A 20,110-nucleotide genomic window follows, 5' to 3' on the forward strand; every position below is an offset into this window, starting at 1 on the left:
GGGAATTGACCCCGACTTCTTGTGCCATCATCTAGCAATGGACAACCAGGTCAGGCCAGTGCGACAAAGAAGAAGGAAATTCAACGAGGAGAGAAGGCAGGCGATCAGGGATGAAACCCAGAAGCTCCTCGCTGCAGACCATATCAGGGAGGTCCAGTACCCTGAGTGGCTAGCAAATGTCGTGCTGGTAAAGAAGAGCAATGGAAAATGGCTCATGTGCGTCGATTTCACTGATCTGAACAAGGCTTGCCCAAAGGATTCGTATCCTTTGCCAAGCATAGACGCCCTGGTTGACAGTGCTGCAGGGTGTAAGTTGCTGAGTTTCCTGGATGCCTTCTCGGGGTACAACCAGATAAAGATGCATCCCATGGATGAAGAGAAGACCGCCTTCATGACCGAGAGATCGTGCTACTGCTACAAGGTGATGCCTTTTGGTCTGAAGAACGCCGGGGCCACGTACCAGAGGTTGATGGATCGGGTACTTGCACCAATGCTGGGAAGGAATGTGCAAGCCTACGTGGATGACATGGTCGTGACCTCGCCAGAGAAGAGCAAGCACGTTGCGGACTTGGAGAAGTTGTTCACTACGATCGCCAAGTTCAGGTTAAAGCTGAACCCCGAGAAGTGCATCTTTGGCGTGGAGGCGAGGAAGTTCTTGGGATTTCTCTTGACTGAAAGAGGGATAGAAGCCAATCCTGATAAGTGTGCTGCCATTTTGGCGATGAGGAGCCCGGCTACCGTGAAGGAAGTGCAGCAACTTACAGGTCGGATGGCCGCCCTGTCTCGTTTCGTGTCAGCTAGCGGAGATAAGGGCCACCCGTATTTTCAGTGTTTAAGGCGAAACAACAAATTTGCCTGGACGAAGGAGTGTGAAGAGGCCTTCGTCAAGCTTAAAGAGTACCTGGCGAGCCCGCCGGTTTTGTGCAAACCGCTGGTGGGAACCCCTCTCAGGCTGTATTTTGCTGTGACTGAGAGGGCGGTGAGTGCGGTGCTCGCCCAAGACCAAGATCAGGCTCAAAAGCCTATTTATTTTGTCAGCAAGGTGCTGCAGGGCCCGGAAGTAAGATATCAGGCCTTGCAGAAAGCTGCACTGGCAGTGGTTTTTTCTGCGAGAAGGTTACGCCACTATTTCCACAGTTTCACGATCTTGGTGATGACCGACTTGCCCATCCAGAAGGTTCTGAAGAAACCCGATGTAGCTGGGAGGATGGTGAAGTGGGCGGTGGAGCTGTCGGAGTTCGATATTAAGTATGAGCCCCGAGGTCCGATCAAGGGGCAGATCTTCGCAGACTTCGTGGTCGAGCTCTCTTCAGAAGCGGCACGAGTTGAGGGGGATGATTTTCGTTGGGTGCTTTCGGTGGACGGATCGTCGAACCAGTAGGGCAGCGGTGCTGGAGTCATCTTGGAGGGGCCCAACGGCATGCTGATTGAGCAGTCCCTGAGGTTCGCCTTCAAGGCCAGCAACAATCAAGCAGAATATGAGGCGCTGATCGCCGGTATCTTGCTGGCCAAGGAAATGGGAGCTAGGGTGTTAATGGCTAAGAGTGATTCGTTGTTGGTCACGGGACAAGTAACAGGCGAGTTCCAGGCTAAAGATCCACAAATGGCGGCTTACCTGGAGTATGTGCAGGAGTTGAAGAGTTCCTTTGTCTTCTTTAAAGTGGTGCATGTGCCCAGAGAGCAGAATGCCCGAGCTGACTTGCTAGCTAAGCTCGCCAGTTCAGGTAAGAGGGGTAGGCAGAGGACGGTGATCCAAGAAACTCTGAAGACGCCTAGAGCATTTGTGGCAGATCACCTGGTTCTTCAGATAAGCAAATCGACGGAGAAAGCGGCGAGGAGTCATAGTTCTTTAACTCAGGAGACCTTGAGATTGCCGAGAATAAGAGTATGTCGGGAGGAGAAGGTAAACGTGGCGCAGGTCTGCACTACCCATGAGCCAGACACCTGGGTAACACAGTACAAGCGATGCCTGGCGGATGGCCTTCTCCCGCTGGATCCGACGGAGGCCAGGAAGATAAAGAAGAACTCCAGCAAGTTCACGATGATTGATGGCGAGTTGTATAGGTTTGGGTTCACACACCCACTCCTGGAATGTGTGCTCGGAGAGAAATGTACGAGAATCATGGTCGAGCTCCATGAAGGGATCTGCAGAAGTCACGTCGGGGGTCGAGCTCTGGCCGCGAGGACTCTCCGTGCAGGTTACTATTGGCCCACAATGAGGGAAGACTGCAAGAAGTATGCACAGTGTTGCAAGCAATGTCAGCAGCACGCCGATTGGCACAAGGCGCCTCCCTAGGAGTTGAAGTCGATTTACAGCCCTTGGTCGTTTCATACATGGGGAATCGATATTCTGGGACCTTTTCCATTGGCGATCAGGCAGATGAAGTACTTGGTGGTGGCAATTGAATATTTCACCAAGTGGATCGAAGCAGAACCAGTGGCCCAGATCACCGCACACAAGATCGAAAGCTTTGTGTGGAAGAACATCGTGTGCCGATTTGGTGTGCCCAAGCGCCTGGTGTCAGATAACGGAACTCAGTTTGCAAGTCACCTGTTGAAGAAGTTGTGCGAAGGGGTGGGAATTCAACAAGTATTTGCATCCGTCGAGCACCCTCAGACGAATGGCCAAGTAGAGTCAGCCAATCGGGTATTGCTGAGAGGTTTGAAGAGAAGGCTAGAGAAAGCCAAAGGAAGTTGGGCCGAGGAGGTACCCCGTATAGTTTGGGCGTACCACACCACCGAGCAATCAGGAACCCATGAGACCCCGTTTAGTCTAGTCTATGGATGCGACGCAATGATTCCAGTGGAAGTCCAAGAGAGCTCGCCGAGATTCCAGAACTTTGTAGCGGAAGACTCAAATGAGGAAAGAAGGCTGAATCTGGATTTGCCGGATGAGGTCAGGGAGGAGGCGAGAGTGAAGGCTGAGGCAGTGAAAAGAAGGATTGAACGAAGGTATAACTCGAAGGTGATGCCAAGGAAGTTCAAAGAAGGCGACCTGGTGATGAGGAAGGCCCACCAGTACGAGATGGAGAACAAGCTGTCGCCTAAGTGGACGGGACCGTTCAGGATAACCGAGGCGCTCGGGAACGGCGCCTACCGCTTAGAAACGTTGGAGGGAGGGGCGATTCCTCGCACCTGGAACACCACGCACCTCAAGTTATATTACAGTTAAAAGATTTGTGAGTAAAAACAAACACGAAGAGTTTGCAAGCTTTCTGTTAAAACAGCTTGAAGGGGGCACTCTTTTTTCCCTAAGGAGGGTTTTTAATGAGGCCACCCAATAAAGAAGAGTTTTCAAAGTTTGAAGTGTTTTAGATTGCATGCTTGTTGTTTTTTCGAAAGTTTTGAAGAAAGACCTTGTCGCTTATATGTGATTTAAGGCGAGTTTTGAAGTTATGTCGCATGCTTTCTAAAAAGTTTCTAAGTCCCCATCACTTTTCGGCGATTGGCGGCATCAGTTAAAGTTTAAAGTCCTCATCGTCTTTCGGCGATCGGAGGCACCAGCAATGTTTAAAAGACCTCAACGCCCTCGCGCGTCCTGAGGCAAGAAAGAGATAAAGACCTCCTCGCCGTCAAGCGAGTGCAGGCGAGAAAGAGTAAAAAGTCCTCAGTGCTTCCAGGGGAGAGAAGATGTAGCCTCTGGGGCAATGTAGAGGCACCAGTAAAAGTCCTCAGTGCTTCCAGAGGAGAGAAGATGTAGCCTCTGGGGCAATGTAGAGGCACCAGTAAAAAGTCCTCAGTGTTTCCAGGGGAGAGAAGATGTAGCCCCTGGGGCAATGTAGAGGCACGAGTTAAAGACCTTCTCGCCGATGAGCGAGTTCAGGCGAGTTAAAGACCTTCTCGCAATCGAGCGAGTTCAGGCAAGATAAAATCCTTCTCGTCTCGAACGAGTTCAGGTACGGTGTGGAGAGTGGAAGAAGTTTGAAGGATAGCTAAGGTAGGTTCGAAGAGAACACTTAGCTATCCGGCTTGCTGTTCTGAAAGTCAGGGAAGGTAGAGAAGGATCCGAAAGGCGCCTCTACCCCCAGATGAGGGAACAGTGGCCAAGTTATGAAGACAAGAGGAAGCTGGTATCGCCAAGACTCTTTGGCGATCAGAAGAAATTCAAGCGATGGCAAGAGTTAAGGCCCGTTTTGATAAGGCAGATCGGGTGAGCTATGTTTTAAACTATTAGTTGGGTTGAAACTCGTTGTTTGGAAAGTGGTTTCGCGCTGAGGTTCATTAGCTTAAAAGTCCACAAGTTGTTAGAAGACTATCGTTCGAAAGTTGGTAGTTTGAAGCAGTTAGTGAACAGTCGCGCTCGCAGAATTGCTAAGTCAATTTCGTTTAAGCGATTTATACAAGAAGAAATAAAGCTAACAGGGAGATTATATAATGAAGCAGGAAATGTCACAACACAGTGGCATCAGTTCGAAATACATGTACCAAAAAGGGAAAAATTATTACAAGTAAGTGTGTGTAAGAGAGAAAACAGATTAATAAGTGATGGAGGGAAGCAGCTAGTCTTTAGAAGGAACGATCTTCCCATCCACCACTTCATTGTTTAGCGACACCATGGAGAGATCCAAATCAGGGTACCCAGCAGCGAGGATTTGGGCGGAGCTCAGCTCGAGCTCTTCAGTTTGCTTCTTGAGCCCCTCGGTCTGCTGCTCCAACACATCAGCTCGTTTCTTTAGTTCTTCAGTTGTCTCACGAGCTTGAAGGAGGTCTTCAGTAACCTTCTTGTTTTCCGCCTGCGTCTGGACCAGCTCTGCGGCGATCCCTTCATTCTCCTTTTTGGCCTCGGCGAGCTTAGCCATGGTGTCATCTCTCTCTTTTTCAACTTTGCCCAAGAGGACCTCCCGATCTACTGACCTCTTCTCAAGGTTTTCTACCTTGGCTGCATCTGCTTTGATCGACGCCTCCAGGCTAGCCACCTTGAGACGGTATGGGACCAGCTTACTCTCCATCTCAATTTTCTCTTGAGCTAAGAGGTGCACCCTATGGCGTAGATCGGTGGCCTCCTTGCGCGCCACCCTCAGCTCCGTGCTCATGGCGTCCTCCACTCTCGAATGGTCGATCTCTGCCAGTGTACCGCCCTGGTAGTCGGGTGTAATGACGTGGCGTCGAGCTATGATATAGGCGTGTTGGATGGGACACCTGGTTGGCAGAAGGGAAGGAGGTCGGGGGGTTTGCGTAGTCGTCAGTTATTAAGTTGGCGTGCTCCGATCTCCACCATACATAAACCGGCGGTCACCGAGTTGAAGATGAAGTCGCCAGATGTGAATCCAGGCGACCAAGTGATTAGAGATCGCCGAAACAAGGACATCGCCGAAGATGAAGGCAGATGGTCATTTCCCAGTTAGCCAGAGGATGAGCTTGGGAGATAGCCCACTTACCCGGTGAAGCTGGTAGGGCAGATCATGAAGGCGGCCGGCGAGACCACAGGGAAGGTGTGTACGAAGGCACCCGAACTCGCCATCCAGAAGAGATCGCGCTCCAAGGCATCTATGCACTGAGTATACCATGCATAAGTAACTTAGCCAAAGAAGAGTCAGAAGTAGCGCCCAAGTCAAGGATGCTCCAGATGAAGGCAAGTGTACAGCTGGATGCGAGCCACGTGTCCAGATGTGTAACTGCCAGGAGAGAGAAAGTGCCCAGGTATATAAGAGTTCTCAACGAACTTCTAAGGTACGCACGTTCAGATTGTTTCTTTACGCTTGCGAGTCTTGAGTACACTGAGAGAGAACTGGTCACGGTTCCTTAGAGTTCTTGAGTTTTACTCTTGAGTAATTGGTGGTTCAGTCACTGACTTGGGCGTCGGAGCGCGATCGGCCGCAGCGGTGCCGTTTCGTCTTTTGCAGGTTCTTGAGGTGGATCGCGGTGAAGGACGGAGGCAAACACGGCGCACACGTCGATCCAAGTTTGACGAGGCAAAGCTCCAGCGTTTTGGTCAACAGGCAGGATCAGCCAGCATAAGGTTGCAAGACAACTTCTCCGCCTCGATCCTTATTAGGCGATTCTCCTCTTGGAGCACGGAGATGTTGTCCTGAAGTTTCTTGCTGGAACTCTCCACAGCTTTTGATATGATGGAGGGGAGGTCCTCTGCCATCATCCTGAGTTTAGCTGTGAAAGGTTCCCTGATCCCCTTAACCGCAAGGGGTAGGTTTGCAACCGCTGTTTGTGGAGGCGGGCAAGGCTTCTGAAGGAGCTGGGCCTTGAGGGGGCGATCTGCCTTGAGCAGCGGCGATCTCCACCACCGAATTGGGCACAGTCTGGGAGCCCGACGCCAACCCATGAGCTCGGGCGAGCGCCCTCAATTCGGCTAGTTTGCCTTTACCCAATATGAGATCTGCATAATGCGAAGGTATACAGGCCAGCTCAAAGACAAAGATAAACACATGGGTAAGCATGCAAATGAGACAAACAAGTGGTGCAGAAAATAAAGACCAAGTCTAGTGCGCAACAGACAAGACGCCCAGTAACAGATAACAGAGGTGCAGCACAGGGCAATAACTCAGATGTTAAGGTAAGCACTAACCTATGCGAGCCTCGAGTTGGCCCTCGAAGAACTCAAAGGAGATGATCGCAGAAGTGAGAAAGGTAATGTTCGCGGCTGCCACGCTCTTCCAGAAGAGGCACAGGTCCTTGTCCAAAGCGCCCATGTTGTCGGGGCTTCTTGGCTTTCTGAAGCTTCCCTTGGAGTCTTTATTTCCCTTGTTTACCCAGTACAAGGGAAAGCCGTCGAGCAGCGAAGTGTCCCGATCGTTCTGGTGCACTTGGACGAATTTTCCTTTCCAATCCTTATAAGACTGCTGGAAGATAGAAAGGATCGACCTCCCAGCGATTCCATTCAGGCTCACCCAAAGGCGATCTCCAGGGTTCTTGGCCTCGAACAGGAAGAGGAACACGTCTACCGAGGCCGGTAGTCCCAAATGTGCGCATATAATTTGAAACGCCCGCACGAATGCCCAGCTGTTGGGATGGAGCTGGGCGGCGGCGATGTCGAGCTCGGTTAGTAGTTCCCGTTCGAAACGGGTAAGGGGGAACCTAAGTTTCACCTTCTTGAATAAAGTGGTGTACACAAAGCAGAACAACTCGTCGTTGTTCCCTTTTTCATTTGCGCAGACTGGCACGTCGGGGGGGCAAGGCAGCACTGTCAGTTTGTCATCGTGCTCCTTGTGGAACGAAAGGTTGGACTCGTCCCCTTTCTTCAATCGAAGCACTGCCACAGCAGAGTTTACTGAGGAAGTCTCCTTCAGTAAAGTTGAAGTGGCCCATGGGTATAACTTCTTATAGTCTGGGGAAGGAATGGAGGCACCTCCGGCGATGGGTGGAGTTGCCTGAGCAAGGTTGGGGTGAGAGGTTGCAGGCCTTTCAGCCTGGGAGGAGGAAGCACCAGGTGCTCGCGGTGGGTTATGAGCTTGAGATGGAGGGTTTCGTGACGAGGGAGGAGGATTCGCGGTGGTCTTTGTTCGAGCCATCGCAGGAACTGCAAAGGAAAAAAGAAAAGAAAGGTGAGCGAAGGTTGCAAAGGTCGACTTGATTGTGAACGAAGGATGAAAAAGACGAACAAACGAAAGTTCGTTATGATGGGAGAAATGAAAGACGAAGCCCTAAGTGCGAAAAGGGAGAAGAAGAAGAAACAACCCACAGCGTATGCACCAGGCAGTTAATGGATGATGGGAATCGGTTAAAATGCAGCAAATATCAACAGAAGAAGTAAAGGGAGTACCTTTCGATGATCAGACGAACGCTGAAGGAAGTTGGGGATTCAGAGAGTTGAAGAGCGTCGTGGGTTTTGCAGAAGAAACTCAGAGCGTTTGAGAAGGCAAAGAGATGATGGAACAGTAGAAATGAAATGGGTTTAAGGGTTTTTCAAATGATTTTTGGAAGCGTAAACGACAACTAAAGGTAACCGTTGATAAAGCCACGTGTCGGGCGATGGGAAAGGTGTTTGGTGGAGCGTCAGGAAAGCAGAAAGTACGAACGTTTGGAATTCTGCGCCAGCGCCACGTAGATCGGTAGTGACGTGACTCCTTTAGTCTTTTCGCTGGACAAGTCTTCGCTTAAGACTGGGGGGCTTGTGTACCGCCCTGGTAGTCGGAAGTGATGACGTGGCATCGAGCTATTATATAGGCGTGTTGAACGGGACACCTGGCTGGCAGAAGGGAAGGAAGTCGGGAGGCTCGTGTAGTCGCCAGTTATTAAGTTGGCGTGCTCCGATCTCTAGCATACCTAAACCGGCAGTCACCGGGCTTGAGATGAAGTCGCCGGATGTGAACCCAGGCGACCAAGTGATTAGAGATCTCCGAAACAAGGACATCGCCGAAGATGAAGTCAGATATTCATTTCCCAGCTGGCCAGAGGATGAGCTCGGGAGACAGCTTACTTGAACATACACGGTGAGGCAAGTAAAGTAGATCATGAAGGCGGTCGGCGAGACCACAGGGAAGGTGTGTACGGAGGCACCCGAACTCGCCACCCAGAAGAGATCATGCTCCAAGGCAACTATGCACTGAGTTGTGTCATGCATAAGTAACTTAGCCAAAAACTTGAAGAGTAAGAAGTGGCGCCCAAGTCAAGGAAGCTCTAGATGGTGACACGTGTACAGCTGGATGCGAGCCACGTGTCCAGATGTGTAACTGTCTGGAGAGAGAAAGTGCGCAGGTATATAAGAGATTCTAACGAACTTCTGAGGTACGCACGTTCAGATTTACTTCTTTACGCTTGCGAGTTTTGAGTACGCTGAGAGAGAACTTTGCACGGTTCCTTAGAGTTCTTGAGTTTCCTCTTAGTATTTGGTGGTTCAGTCGCTGACTTGGGCGTCGGAGCGTGATCGGCCGCAACGGCGCCGTTCTGTCTTTTGTAGGTTCTTGAGGTGGATCGCGGTGAAGGACGGAGGCTAACACGGCGCAGAAGTCGATCCAGGTTTGACGAGGCAAGGCTCCAGCGTCTTGGTCAACAGGCAGGATCACTTCCATATTGATCGAAGTTAGAAGTCATACATTTTATCGATGTAATGCATGTTAGAATTTTTAATTGAAAACTCATACAAAACATAGTAAAAATACAATGATGTCGACATCACATAAATGATCTACTATTGGAAAAGTACTCAACTTCTTCATCTAAATGTGTAGCACGAATAATCAATTGTCGATATTGAACAGTTTATCCAAATCAAAGATTTACACAGGACAACACCTTATGAACTAGTTCGAAACTTAAGAAAAAAAAATACATGAATTAACCATCACACATTCATAAAGTAAAAATATTCACACTTGAATAAATGTGTATCAATTTCATTTCAATAATAATTATGTTTATCAATTTAATGTATTTTCTCTCATCCCACTTTTACTTATCAAATAAACTAAATTTCAATTAATCATCACTAAATATTAAAATTTTGTTTATTATATATCAAGAATCTATGCTATCTGTATAAGTTCCTCCTAATTTATTCTTATATAAATTTACTATAGTTTAGTAAATATATAAATAAATTTTATATTAAAAAAATATTCCATTTGAACTATGGATTATTTGTTAATTTGACATTTTAAAATTGTAATTTTAAGGGTCAACATTAATAATTTTAAATTTTTATCACCAATTTTTTACATCAAAGTATGTTGTTTAATAATTATTTCAAACAATCTTATCATTCTAATGAATTATTAAACATTTTAAAAAATATTTTTAATTTTTTTCAATGTCCAAAAATTATTAAACTAATAAACTTTTATTTCAAAAAATTTACACCACCCAAAATAATATTTAGTTTATTGAATCCACTGTATATATTTTTTTAATTCAAAAGGTTAAAATTAAAATTATATTTTCTATTATAAATTTTTTATTTTTTATTTTCAACAAGCCAATTATAATAAATTTAATTTCAAATTATATTATAAAACCAAAAATGATCCATGCTTAAATTATTTTTTATTTTATTCCTTTTCTCGAATTAATTAAAATTTAATCTGAAATTTTTTTATTAATTATTTTAAATTTGTTTTCTTCCATTTTAGTTTTAATTTCTTATATATATATATATATATATATATATTTATTGAAAAATATCCTCTCCATTTAAAAAAAACACTAGAAAACTTCTCTCAATACTTATATTCACTAGAAAAACACTGGAAAACTATTATAATCATTCTTCTTAAAAAATATCTCTCAAAATAATTCATTTTCAAAAATTTTCCAAATTCTGATGAGATTTCCGACTTTGGAAATTAAAAAAACTAGTTGAAAATGTGGTTCTTCAATACTGAATTTTCAACTTCTACAATAAACAGGTCTATTTGGAAAAATAAAACGACATTGAGTATAATTGGAGAATTTTCTTTAGAAAGATATATTGGAGAAAATAATTCTTGATTAATCATAGTAACAATAATTCAAGTTGCTCATATATAAGAAGAGAAAAACGAAAAAGACAGAAATAAAAAAAAAGATAACTATTAAAATCATTCTTCTTATATCATTAACCAATCAAACTTATAAAAGAAAATGAATTTTGAAACTAGAAAGCTTAAAAGTCATTTCTAAATTTGGAAACTAAAAATATTTAAAAAATTTAAGAACTAAAAGGATTCCTTTTAAGTTTGAGAGACTTAAAATATTAGTTTTATATTTGAGGGACTAAAAAATTATTTTAAATTTATGGACAAAATAAAATTTGATCTAAATTTTAGAAACTAAAACAGGATTTTAGTAAAAAAAAAACTAAATTTCACGTCATTATTTGTTTTGACATGTATAATTCTTAGCTATTTTTAATTAATTATAAACTTTTAACTTGTTAGAAAAAACTTCAAAACACATTAGTTTGTCCTTTTTCATTTAATTCCCCTTGATTGTGTTAATGATAATGTTAAAGAAAAGAAGTTACATCTTTAATTTCACTAAGGTGGTTATAATCAATTATACAAAGAGACAATTTAACATTGATGGAGATATGAAAATTAAATGACCAAATTAATTTTTTTATGAATAAAGAAACCAAATACTAAATAAATATATTTTTTTATGAATAAAGAAAGCCAATACTAAATAAATATTTTTTTTATGAATAAAGAAACCAAATACTAAATAAATAATTTTTTTAATATGAAATAAAATAGAAAACATAAACAATGGTTTGGTTCCGTATGAAGTTTAGGTACATAGAGCGTGCCATTCCCACTGCAAAAAATGAGAAACTCGAACCTCAAATCTCAGACACAATAAAAAGTTTCATTTCTCTTCTTCCATTTTCTCACGCTATCGGCATCCACAGTGACACATCCATGAACGGTGAGCTTCTCCTTCTCTTTTAATCACCCTCTTGTTTGCATCATTTTTCACACCCCATTTGGTCATCAAAAGTTGTGATTTTTTTCCACACTGAATCTTAAAAGCTTGCAATTTGATGCTGAACCTGTGGAAAATAGAATTTTTTGAATACGAGGTTGTCCCTTTCCTGATCTCATCTTTCTCTCAAGTAATTTTCAATGCTGCCATTCTGGATCTGAGACCCCTCTGGATCTGTCTGTTGTGGATGTGAGTGCAGCCAACCGTGATCAATGAAATTTATCTTTTGTTATAGGCATCTATCACTTGGTAAATCAAAATCAGAATTTAAATTGACATTTTTATTCCAATTGGTTGTACTCTGTTCAAAATTTGGTGTGTTAAATCTATTTTCTCGCAGATCTGGTGCTAATTGTGAACAGCAAAGTTTTCTTATGATGAACTTCTGCATTTTAAAACTATGCCAGGATATCATGTGGACTTGAAAGCCACAATATTTTGAAGATATGGTGTGATTTTGTCAATGGCAGTTATTCTTCGGTTATTCTTTAAAGATTTTATAGATGCCATAGTTGTTTCGAGGTTGTAAACATAGTAGTGTTTTTGTGAATTATCCCTTTACCAAAAGAAGAATGCAATTTGCTGAGTACGCTTTAGAAAATGAAGATGTGATGTTACGTGAATACCCTCAAAGGATATGATTAGGATTATTTAGTTTTAATATTTAAACCTTGAAATAGTGATAGGATAGAAGAGTTTTTGAGAGCTTCTATACTGGCAAAGCTCTAGAGAAGCTCTGAAAAACACTTCTAACTTGTATCCAATCAGGTCTAAATAATGAGTTTATACATTATGTGGAATGATTGATTTTCAATAATTTAATCTAGATCTAAAAATTTATTTTTTAACTTCAACTTTTCCAGGCTTCTTTTTTAGCTAGATGAATTGACTGGCATGTCATTTTATTGTGGATAGAGTGCTATGGAGTTTAGGTAGGAAACACCAGTGGTAAAGTTTGAGAAGCAGAAAGAACATGGCTCCAGCTAGCAAGGCTGAGAAAAAGGCAGCAGTGGATGCTGCTGCATGGATGTTTAATGTTGTTACATCTGTTGGAATTATCATTGTAAACAAAGCTTTGATGGCCACTTATGGCTTCAGTTTTGGTAATTAAATTCCCTATTCAATTTCTTAATGATGTCTGTTATTAGTCTACTTGGCTGTTTCCCAGGTAGTAAATGACCATGCTCTAATGTTAATTTCCTATATTTTAATGCATTTTGTCTATCACCACTCGCAGCTACAACATTAACAGGCATGCACTTTGCTACCACAACTTTAATGACAGTCATACTAAAGATGCTGGGATATGTCCAGCCTTCTCATTTACCATTGCCAGATCTTCTAAAATTTGTTGTCTTTGCTAACTTCTCTATTGTTGGAATGAATATTAGTCTAATGTGGAACTCAGTTGGATTCTATCAAGTGAGTTGGGCTGAGCTTTATCTATTGATTCATTCATTAATCCCTTCAGAAGTTATATACACTTTTTAACCATTGGCAGATTGCAAAGTTAACTATGATCCCTGTATCATGCCTGTTGGAAGTTGTTCTTGACAAGATTCGGTATTCAAGAGGCACGAAACTGAGCATAGGTATTGTTCTTTTGGGTGTTGGTGTTTGCACTGTTACTGATGTGAGTGTTAACACAAGAGGATTCATTGCTGCCTTTATTGCTGTATGGAGCACTTCTATGCAACAATATGTACGTATGACATTTCTCTATCTGCCATTTATTGGCTTCCAAATTAAAATGGTAGTGTAAACTCACAAATATGTGCTATTTCTCTAAGATGCATGCAAAACTTATTTCAGCCTGATGTTTACACTTCTGCTTTATTCTTTAATGTGAGTTTTATCTTATTAATTTGTACCTGGTACTGATGGATTTTTAAACTTTTTATATGCAGTATGTTCATTATCTTCAACGGAAGTATTCTCTAAGTTCTTTCAACCTATTGGGACATACAGCACCTGCACAGGCTGCATCACTACTGTTATTAGGACCTTTTCTAGATTATTGGTTGACGAACGCAAGAGTTGACAGATATGACTATAAGACTGCCTCGTTGGTAAGTTGTGGATAATGGAAAAATATTCATGTTGTTACATTTGGGCTTATGTTGGGCTTTTGAAAGACTTCTTATACATAATAATTACAACAACAAAGAAAGCTTTTTCTCTCTTATTGTGGTTGGTTGGCTATGTGGATCAAATTAACTCATCATGCCTATCAAAAGCCTATTTTTCAAAGAGATCATTTAGATCTAAATTCACTTTGTTGGTTTCACTTTGGGTTTTTCATGGTTGTTCTCTAACTCTAAATATTGGGCTATCATCCATTTGATCACTCTTCTAACTGGGTCTTCCACAGTCTTCATCTCACATGTCTAAATCATCATAGGCATTATTCTTCCATGTTTTTTGTCAATAGTTGTCACTCCTACTTTATTCTAATACTCATTTTTTATCTCCTTGTTTTTGTGTGACGACTTCTCTAAAGCTACATTCTTATCACTTCAATATTTCTGCTTTTGCACCTTTGGCCTTTGGGAGCTAATAAATATGTTTAACATATGTGATATGACTTTCATACAAAGATGTTAGGTTACACATAGAGGAGGAGTTAGTTAGAATTGGAATAGTCATGAGTTAGTTATTTGATTTGCTAGTTAGATATAAATAAGAAAGAAGGAGAGGGGGAGGGGCAGTGTGTAATATTTTTGTGAAGGGGAAGCCCTTGAAGGAGAAAGTGCTCTCCTATTTCTTGTTCTTTTCTTTCTATTCAATAAAAACCTTTCTTTTCTTCTCTTTATAATTCTTGGTTCCTAACAAATTGGTCCGACCTGCCGGATCTGGAATACAAAGAGGGAGGAAGAAAAGATGGAATAGAGAATGGCGACAGTAGAGAAGTTTATTAGCAAACAAGAAAGATGGAATTCGGAAATGAGAGCGGAAATTATGGAGTTGAAGGAAAGCATGCTGGACCTAAAAGAAATAAAAGAAATGCTGTGGGACATCAAGAAAGGGGACAAAATGTCTGAGGGAGGAGAGAAATCTGTGGACACCAAGTTCTTGAAGGAAAGCCTTCTGGACTTGAAAGAAATTAAAGAATTGCTGCAGGACATCAAATAAAGGGACAGAATGTCGGAGGAAGGAGAGAAATCTGTTAATGATGAAGAGAAGAAGACCCAAGATGTGGGAGTGAGATATGCAAGAGAAACTGAAATGATAAGGGCAGAAGGGGATGCATCAAAAGAAAGTGAAGACTATGTGCTGTAATGATCTTTTTCTTGATAGGCCAATTATAGAGCTAACCAGTAAGAAAGTTTAAGGTGAAGATGCAACCAAGCATCATTTTTTCCCAAATTCAGATTTACTTCATTTGCATAAGAAATCATTGTGGGATCAAGATTTGATAATGAAGGTGGCTATAACATCAATGACATCAAAATCTTGAAATTTCAACTTACTGGGTGCAGAGACTTTTATTCAAAACCCCCTCTCATTCCCACAACCACCTAAGCCTCCAGACCTGAATTTGCATGCAGTAGCCAATGGGTTCCCTCCCTATGATAGACAATATCACAATACTTTCAGGAAGCATAGTTAAAGATCCTAGTGTTGAAGATGAGCCACGGAAACAAGGTTCCGCTGTTCCAACCTTGAGGACAAGGTTGTTTTTTGGAAGAGTGTATTGTTAGGTCACACATAGAGGTGGAGTTAGTTAGAATTAGAATAATCATGAGTTAGTTATTTGATTTGCTAGTTAGATAAATAAGAAAGAAGGAGAGGGGGAAGGGGAGTGTGTGTAATATTTTTGTAGATTGAGCTTTAGCTCTTTGTGAAGGGGAAGCTCTTGAAGGAGAGATTGCTCTCATATTTCTTGTTCTTTTCTTTCTATTCAATAAAAACCTTTCTTTTCTTCTCTTTATAATTCTTGGTTCCTAACAAGAGATCTGTTCCTAACAAGAGATCAATCACAACTCATCAATAGCTTATAACTCTCGAGGGGGGAAATCAACAAAATTTGATACTCTAGTGCCAAGAGTGAAACACATGTGAGGGAAACCAATTTGTGGAGAGTCCAAATTGAAGAGCCTAATTTAGCTGTAGACTCATGAGTATTTACTTCTTTCAATCAAAATGTAGATGAACATGACATTATAAATCATGAGAACTCATGCATGACATTTTTTACTTGTTTGATAATTAATTAGTACATTTACCGAGTTGCTGAATCATCTTTGTCTTGGTTTTGGCAGATATTCATATTCATGTCATGCACCATTGCAGTTGGTACCAACCTAAGCCAATTTATCTGCATTGGCAGATTCACTGCTGTTTCCTTTCAAGTACTAGGACATATGAAGACCATACTTGTTTTAATCATGGGGTTCTTTTTCTTTGGTAAAGAGGGTCTCAATCTCCATGTGGTTTTTGGAATGGTTATAGCTGTGGTTGGAATGATTTGGTATGGCAATGCCTCATCCAAGCCTGGTGGAAAGGAGCGTCGGAGTCATTCTCTTCCTACCAACAAAACAGAAACCTGATAGTTTACACAACATTCACTAATTTTTGTTGTTTTCAAGTGGGGTTTGAGCATACAAAGATAGCTGATTCTAGGAAAGTGTTATAATTATTTTAAATTAAACCTCATCGGTTCCTAATTATTTTCAACCACATTTTGTAATTCATAAAATTTTATCTCTTTGGATTCTTAGGGCCATTTGAAGTTTCCTTATAGATCTAGCTTCCCAGCAAAAAATTTCATCTTTGGAATGATTAGATGAATATATTTATTTATATTCGTTGTTGACTCCTTATTCGAAACTTGTACTGTACTTTAACAGTGTGCAGTTGAGATTGATTCAGTCATTCATGTGTGAAACACATTAAGGCACATAATTTTTTAGTATCCTCTTGACATCTTTGATGCTAGGTAGAGATGTGTTTAATCCTTAAATAGGAGGATTTGCCTACATAAATATCTCATTTTGATAGACACAATGACATAATATATTTAATGCATGTGGCCGAAGGTTTTTCCTACCAAGAGGATATTGTTCTATTTTGCTTTATTTATTTTAATATTTAAAGCTTAATTATATATATATATATATACACACATATATATATATATATATACACACATATATATATATATATACACACATATATATATATATACACACACATATATATATATATATATATATATATATATAAAATAAAGTTTATCCTCATCCATTTCTTGGTGTATATATTTATTCATAAAAAAATAATAACTAGTTTAATTTATCAGTTTAATAATTTTATTCTTGAGAAAATAATAGTTTTAATTTAATAACAACTTCTCTTATCAATTTAATAACTTCACTTTCCTCTTAAATTTTTTAGTTACATTTTTTAAATAACTTATTCCAAACCCCATTTCATTCTTCCCCTTCCTTTTCTCTTTCTTGTAGCCACACTCTTATTCTCACCTTTCCTTTTTCTCATTTCTCTTTCTCTTTCTATGTTTTGATTAATCCCTACAAAAACTATTTTTTCTTGATTTTGTAACAATTCTTCCATTTTCTTTACATGCATTGTGTTTTTGTATATATGTTTGTGATAGAATGGATGACTTTAAACTAGAGGGGGTGAATGGTTTAAAGAGGGTTTTCGCAAACTTTTAAGTCAAGAATGAAATTACTTTGAGAAACACTTGAATCAGAATTCAGTTTACCAAAACACAAAGGAAATAAGCACAACACCAGAAAAACAATCGGTTGTTTCGCAGAAACAATCGGTTGTTTATACTAGTTCACAAATATAAAAATTGAATTTAAAGAGATTAAGGATAGAGAAAATGCACACAGAGGTTTATACTGGTTCACTCTAAACCTAGAGCTACATCCAGTCTTCCCAGAAACCACTGGGGAATCCACTAAGCAATCAACCCTAGATCACTTACAACAGAACCAAAGAAGTGACCTTGATCCCCTCAAGACACACACTTCTTTTGGTCCAGCACAACACCACTAAGAATGTTGATCTTGATCCCCTCAAGAACACACCACACTACTCAACACTACACACAGTTTCTTTCAACGGTACAAAGGATTACACTTGTTACAGAACAAATATGAAATCAATACAAGATGAAAATCCTATCTCACACTCTTTGATCAATGCAATCTCTAAGCAATTCTCAACTTTTCAAAATCTCATTCAGTTAAAAACTCAAATATGTTTTTCTGTATTTAAAACAAAGTTGTTTGTTGCATAATCTTAACAAACTATTAATTGCATTTAAAGATTGGTCAAAGCATTAAAAACTGGAGCGTAAACAGTTAGAAAATCATTTAATGCTCAGTCAAAACACAAAACAGTTTTCTATTATGGTCCCAAAACAAACAATCGGTTGTTTCCACGTATCAATCGGTTGTTTTGGGTTTGACAGCAAGTCAACCATTTAAAAAACAGTTTTCAACCTTTCTAAAAACACCCAAGTATAAAATAATCGGTTGTTTCGACAAAACAACTGGTTGTTTTTCACTTAGTTTGAAAAACACTTTTCTTTTAAAAGGTTTGAGAATGCTTATGCTTTGGATTCAATCAAGAGTGGAAATATACACTTTAACTACCCCAGATCCTATCTAAAGACAGCTCAGCAACAACAAGCACATCCAGCCTTTCATCAACCTTGAAAGGGTTTGGATTCTTCAAAGCTTGAACACACTTGGTTCAACAATCTCCCCCTATTTGATGAAGACAAATCCCTGATTGCTTGTGTTGGATTTGATTGAATCTGAAGCAGTTCCTGCAAGACATAGTTTATGTAAAGCACAGTACTTTTGATATAGGGTTAGAACAGAAACAGAAACAGTATATCAGAGCAAAATATCAGAGCAGAAAAACCTATAAGGCTTTCTTTAACCAACCATACTCACTGTTTCGCAGAATTAAAAACGAAAACAACACACAACATAAATCTCCCCCTATTTGTCTTCACAAATAGACAAAAATAAGAGATATAAACATAATTGTCTCGATAAAACAGAATTAAAGAGCAGAAGCAGAAAACAGAAACAACACCAAAAACAATCGGTTGTTCCGTGATATCAACCGGTTGTTTTTCTTCTTTAGTCATCTTTGGCATATTGTAGATCAAAAATCTGATTCTGAACAGCTTCTATCTGTTCATCAAAAGTCATGAAGCGTGCATCCATGTTGTTGAACCTGTTATCAATGTTCTGGAAGTTGCTTACACACAGATCATGAAGATTTCTTTGATTCTTCGCAAATCCATCAAGCCTATTGACCATGTATCTTTCAAAAGAAGACATGGAAGGCATCTCATCTTCATGATTTCCAGCACTGGGTCCAGCATCTTGATTTGTTTCAGGTTGATCTTCATGTTGAAAATCCATATCAGCAGCATGCTCTTCTTCATAAAGATTAGCAGCAGCACTTGATGAGGCACCATGGTCACCATCTTTACTTACCCATTTGCCACCTATTTTGGTGAATCCCATCTTGCTAAGAGAGCCATAGTTCATCTCTTGAGTTGATTTAACCAACTCAGATGTCTCATCTTCCATATTCACTTCAAAATACAACAAAAATTTAGAAATCAAAACAGCATATGGATAGTGATAGTCACTTAACCTCATGGCTTTTTGCATGTGTTCCTTGATGATGTGGATCCAATTGATTCTTATTTTCTTCATAATGCAGTAGATATACACAAGATCTTCTTCTGTAAGCACATAATGATTGCTCCCCCTTTGATATGAGTTGGATTGAACATAGACACTTTTAAACTCTTGAACACAACATTATATGAAAATGAAAACAACAATTCAAAGATCAAAGAGTGCTTAAACAATGAAAACGAAAATACATTAACAAAATAACAAGCTGAAAACAGAAATGGAATCAAGGAAGCTTAAGGAGTCATCCATGGAGACATAGCCTTCCAAAATGATGATCCAAACTCAATAAGAGTGCTATCTCCTTGTAAACATCCATGGAACAAGATTACTAAACACAAATGAAACAATAATACAAGGAACCGAACAGAAAATTGAAGAACAGCACAAGAACACAAAATCAATCGGTGGAAAGATGAAGAACACTAAAGGAAAGCTAAACTACCGATTGAAATTGAAATTGGAGATGAAAGGAATGAAAACTTATGGAATGAAGCTCGGCTGGAATGGTGAATTGGAACTGCATCACGCCACTTGGAGGTATTGTTCCAAGATAAGTGAAAGAAGCCGCCACTTGAATCTCTCCAATAGCTCACAAGATGAAACCAAGTAAGGAGATTCAAATCTCACACAAATCTCTCTCCAAATGAGTAGAGTTTCTCTATATCAAATTTCCAATTCTGAATTTTACAAGAACCCAGACCTCTATTTATAGTGTGAGGGTGGTGAAAAATAGGTGGGAAAATTCAAATGAAACTTATTTGAAATTCCCACCAAAAACAAGTCACATGGGAGGTGTGACCTTTTTCTACTATGACACCTCCTAAAAACTGCACCTACACCACCCTAACTATTCACACTCTTTATTTAATATTCATACCTCCTACAACTATACAAAAGTAATTCAAATGATGTTCTTTTATTTAATGTTTGGCCTTGCCCCTCATGGTTTGGACTTGGGCTTTCTTGGGCTTGGCCTTCTTGGGCTTGGGCTTTGGGCTTGGGCCTCATCTTTTGCAAAGACTAATAAGAAGAAGTTTAAATGCTTTGGCCCTTGTCCA

At 40.4% G+C, this 20,110-nt stretch overlaps 1 protein-coding gene across 2 annotated transcripts; it reads left to right on the forward strand.

Moving 5' to 3' along the window:
- The first annotated feature begins 11,135 nt into the window (after positions 1–11,135).
- LOC137837478 (UDP-rhamnose/UDP-galactose transporter 6) lies at positions 11,136–16,267 on the forward strand. 2 transcript variants are annotated; one of them, XM_068646477.2, is made up of 6 exons: positions 11,136–11,295; positions 12,268–12,455; positions 12,590–12,774; positions 12,854–13,054; positions 13,260–13,421; positions 15,615–16,267. In XM_068646477.2, exons 2-6 carry the CDS (start codon positions 12,326–12,328, stop codon positions 15,900–15,902), a joined length of 966 nt encoding a protein of 321 aa, XP_068502578.1. In that variant the 5' UTR covers positions 11,136–11,295; positions 12,268–12,325; the 3' UTR covers positions 15,903–16,267. The 2 variants fall into 2 exon arrangements, with proteins under 2 accessions (XP_068502578.1, XP_068502579.1); XM_068646478.2 differs by having other exon boundaries at positions 11,149–11,295; positions 12,216–12,455.
- The last annotated feature ends 3,843 nt before the right edge of the window (positions 16,268–20,110 follow it).

The sequence above is a fragment of the Phaseolus vulgaris genome, chromosome 4 (genome assembly GCF_051622355.1).
Source record: "Phaseolus vulgaris cultivar YP4 chromosome 4, ASM5162235v1, whole genome shotgun sequence".
In the NCBI taxonomy this organism is placed as follows: domain Eukaryota; kingdom Viridiplantae; phylum Streptophyta; class Magnoliopsida; order Fabales; family Fabaceae; genus Phaseolus; species Phaseolus vulgaris.

Coding starts and splice junctions, on each gene's coding strand:
- LOC137837478 (XM_068646477.2), top strand. CDS start 12,326: ATGGCTCCAGCTAGCAAGGCTGAGAAAAAGGCAGCAGTGGATGCTGCT. Junction 12,456..12,589: donor CACTTATGGCTTCAGTTTTG/GTAATTAAATTC, acceptor CACCACTCGCAG/CTACAACATTAACAGGCATG. Junction 13,422..15,614: donor ACTATAAGACTGCCTCGTTG/GTAAGTTGTGGA, acceptor TGGTTTTGGCAG/ATATTCATATTCATGTCATG.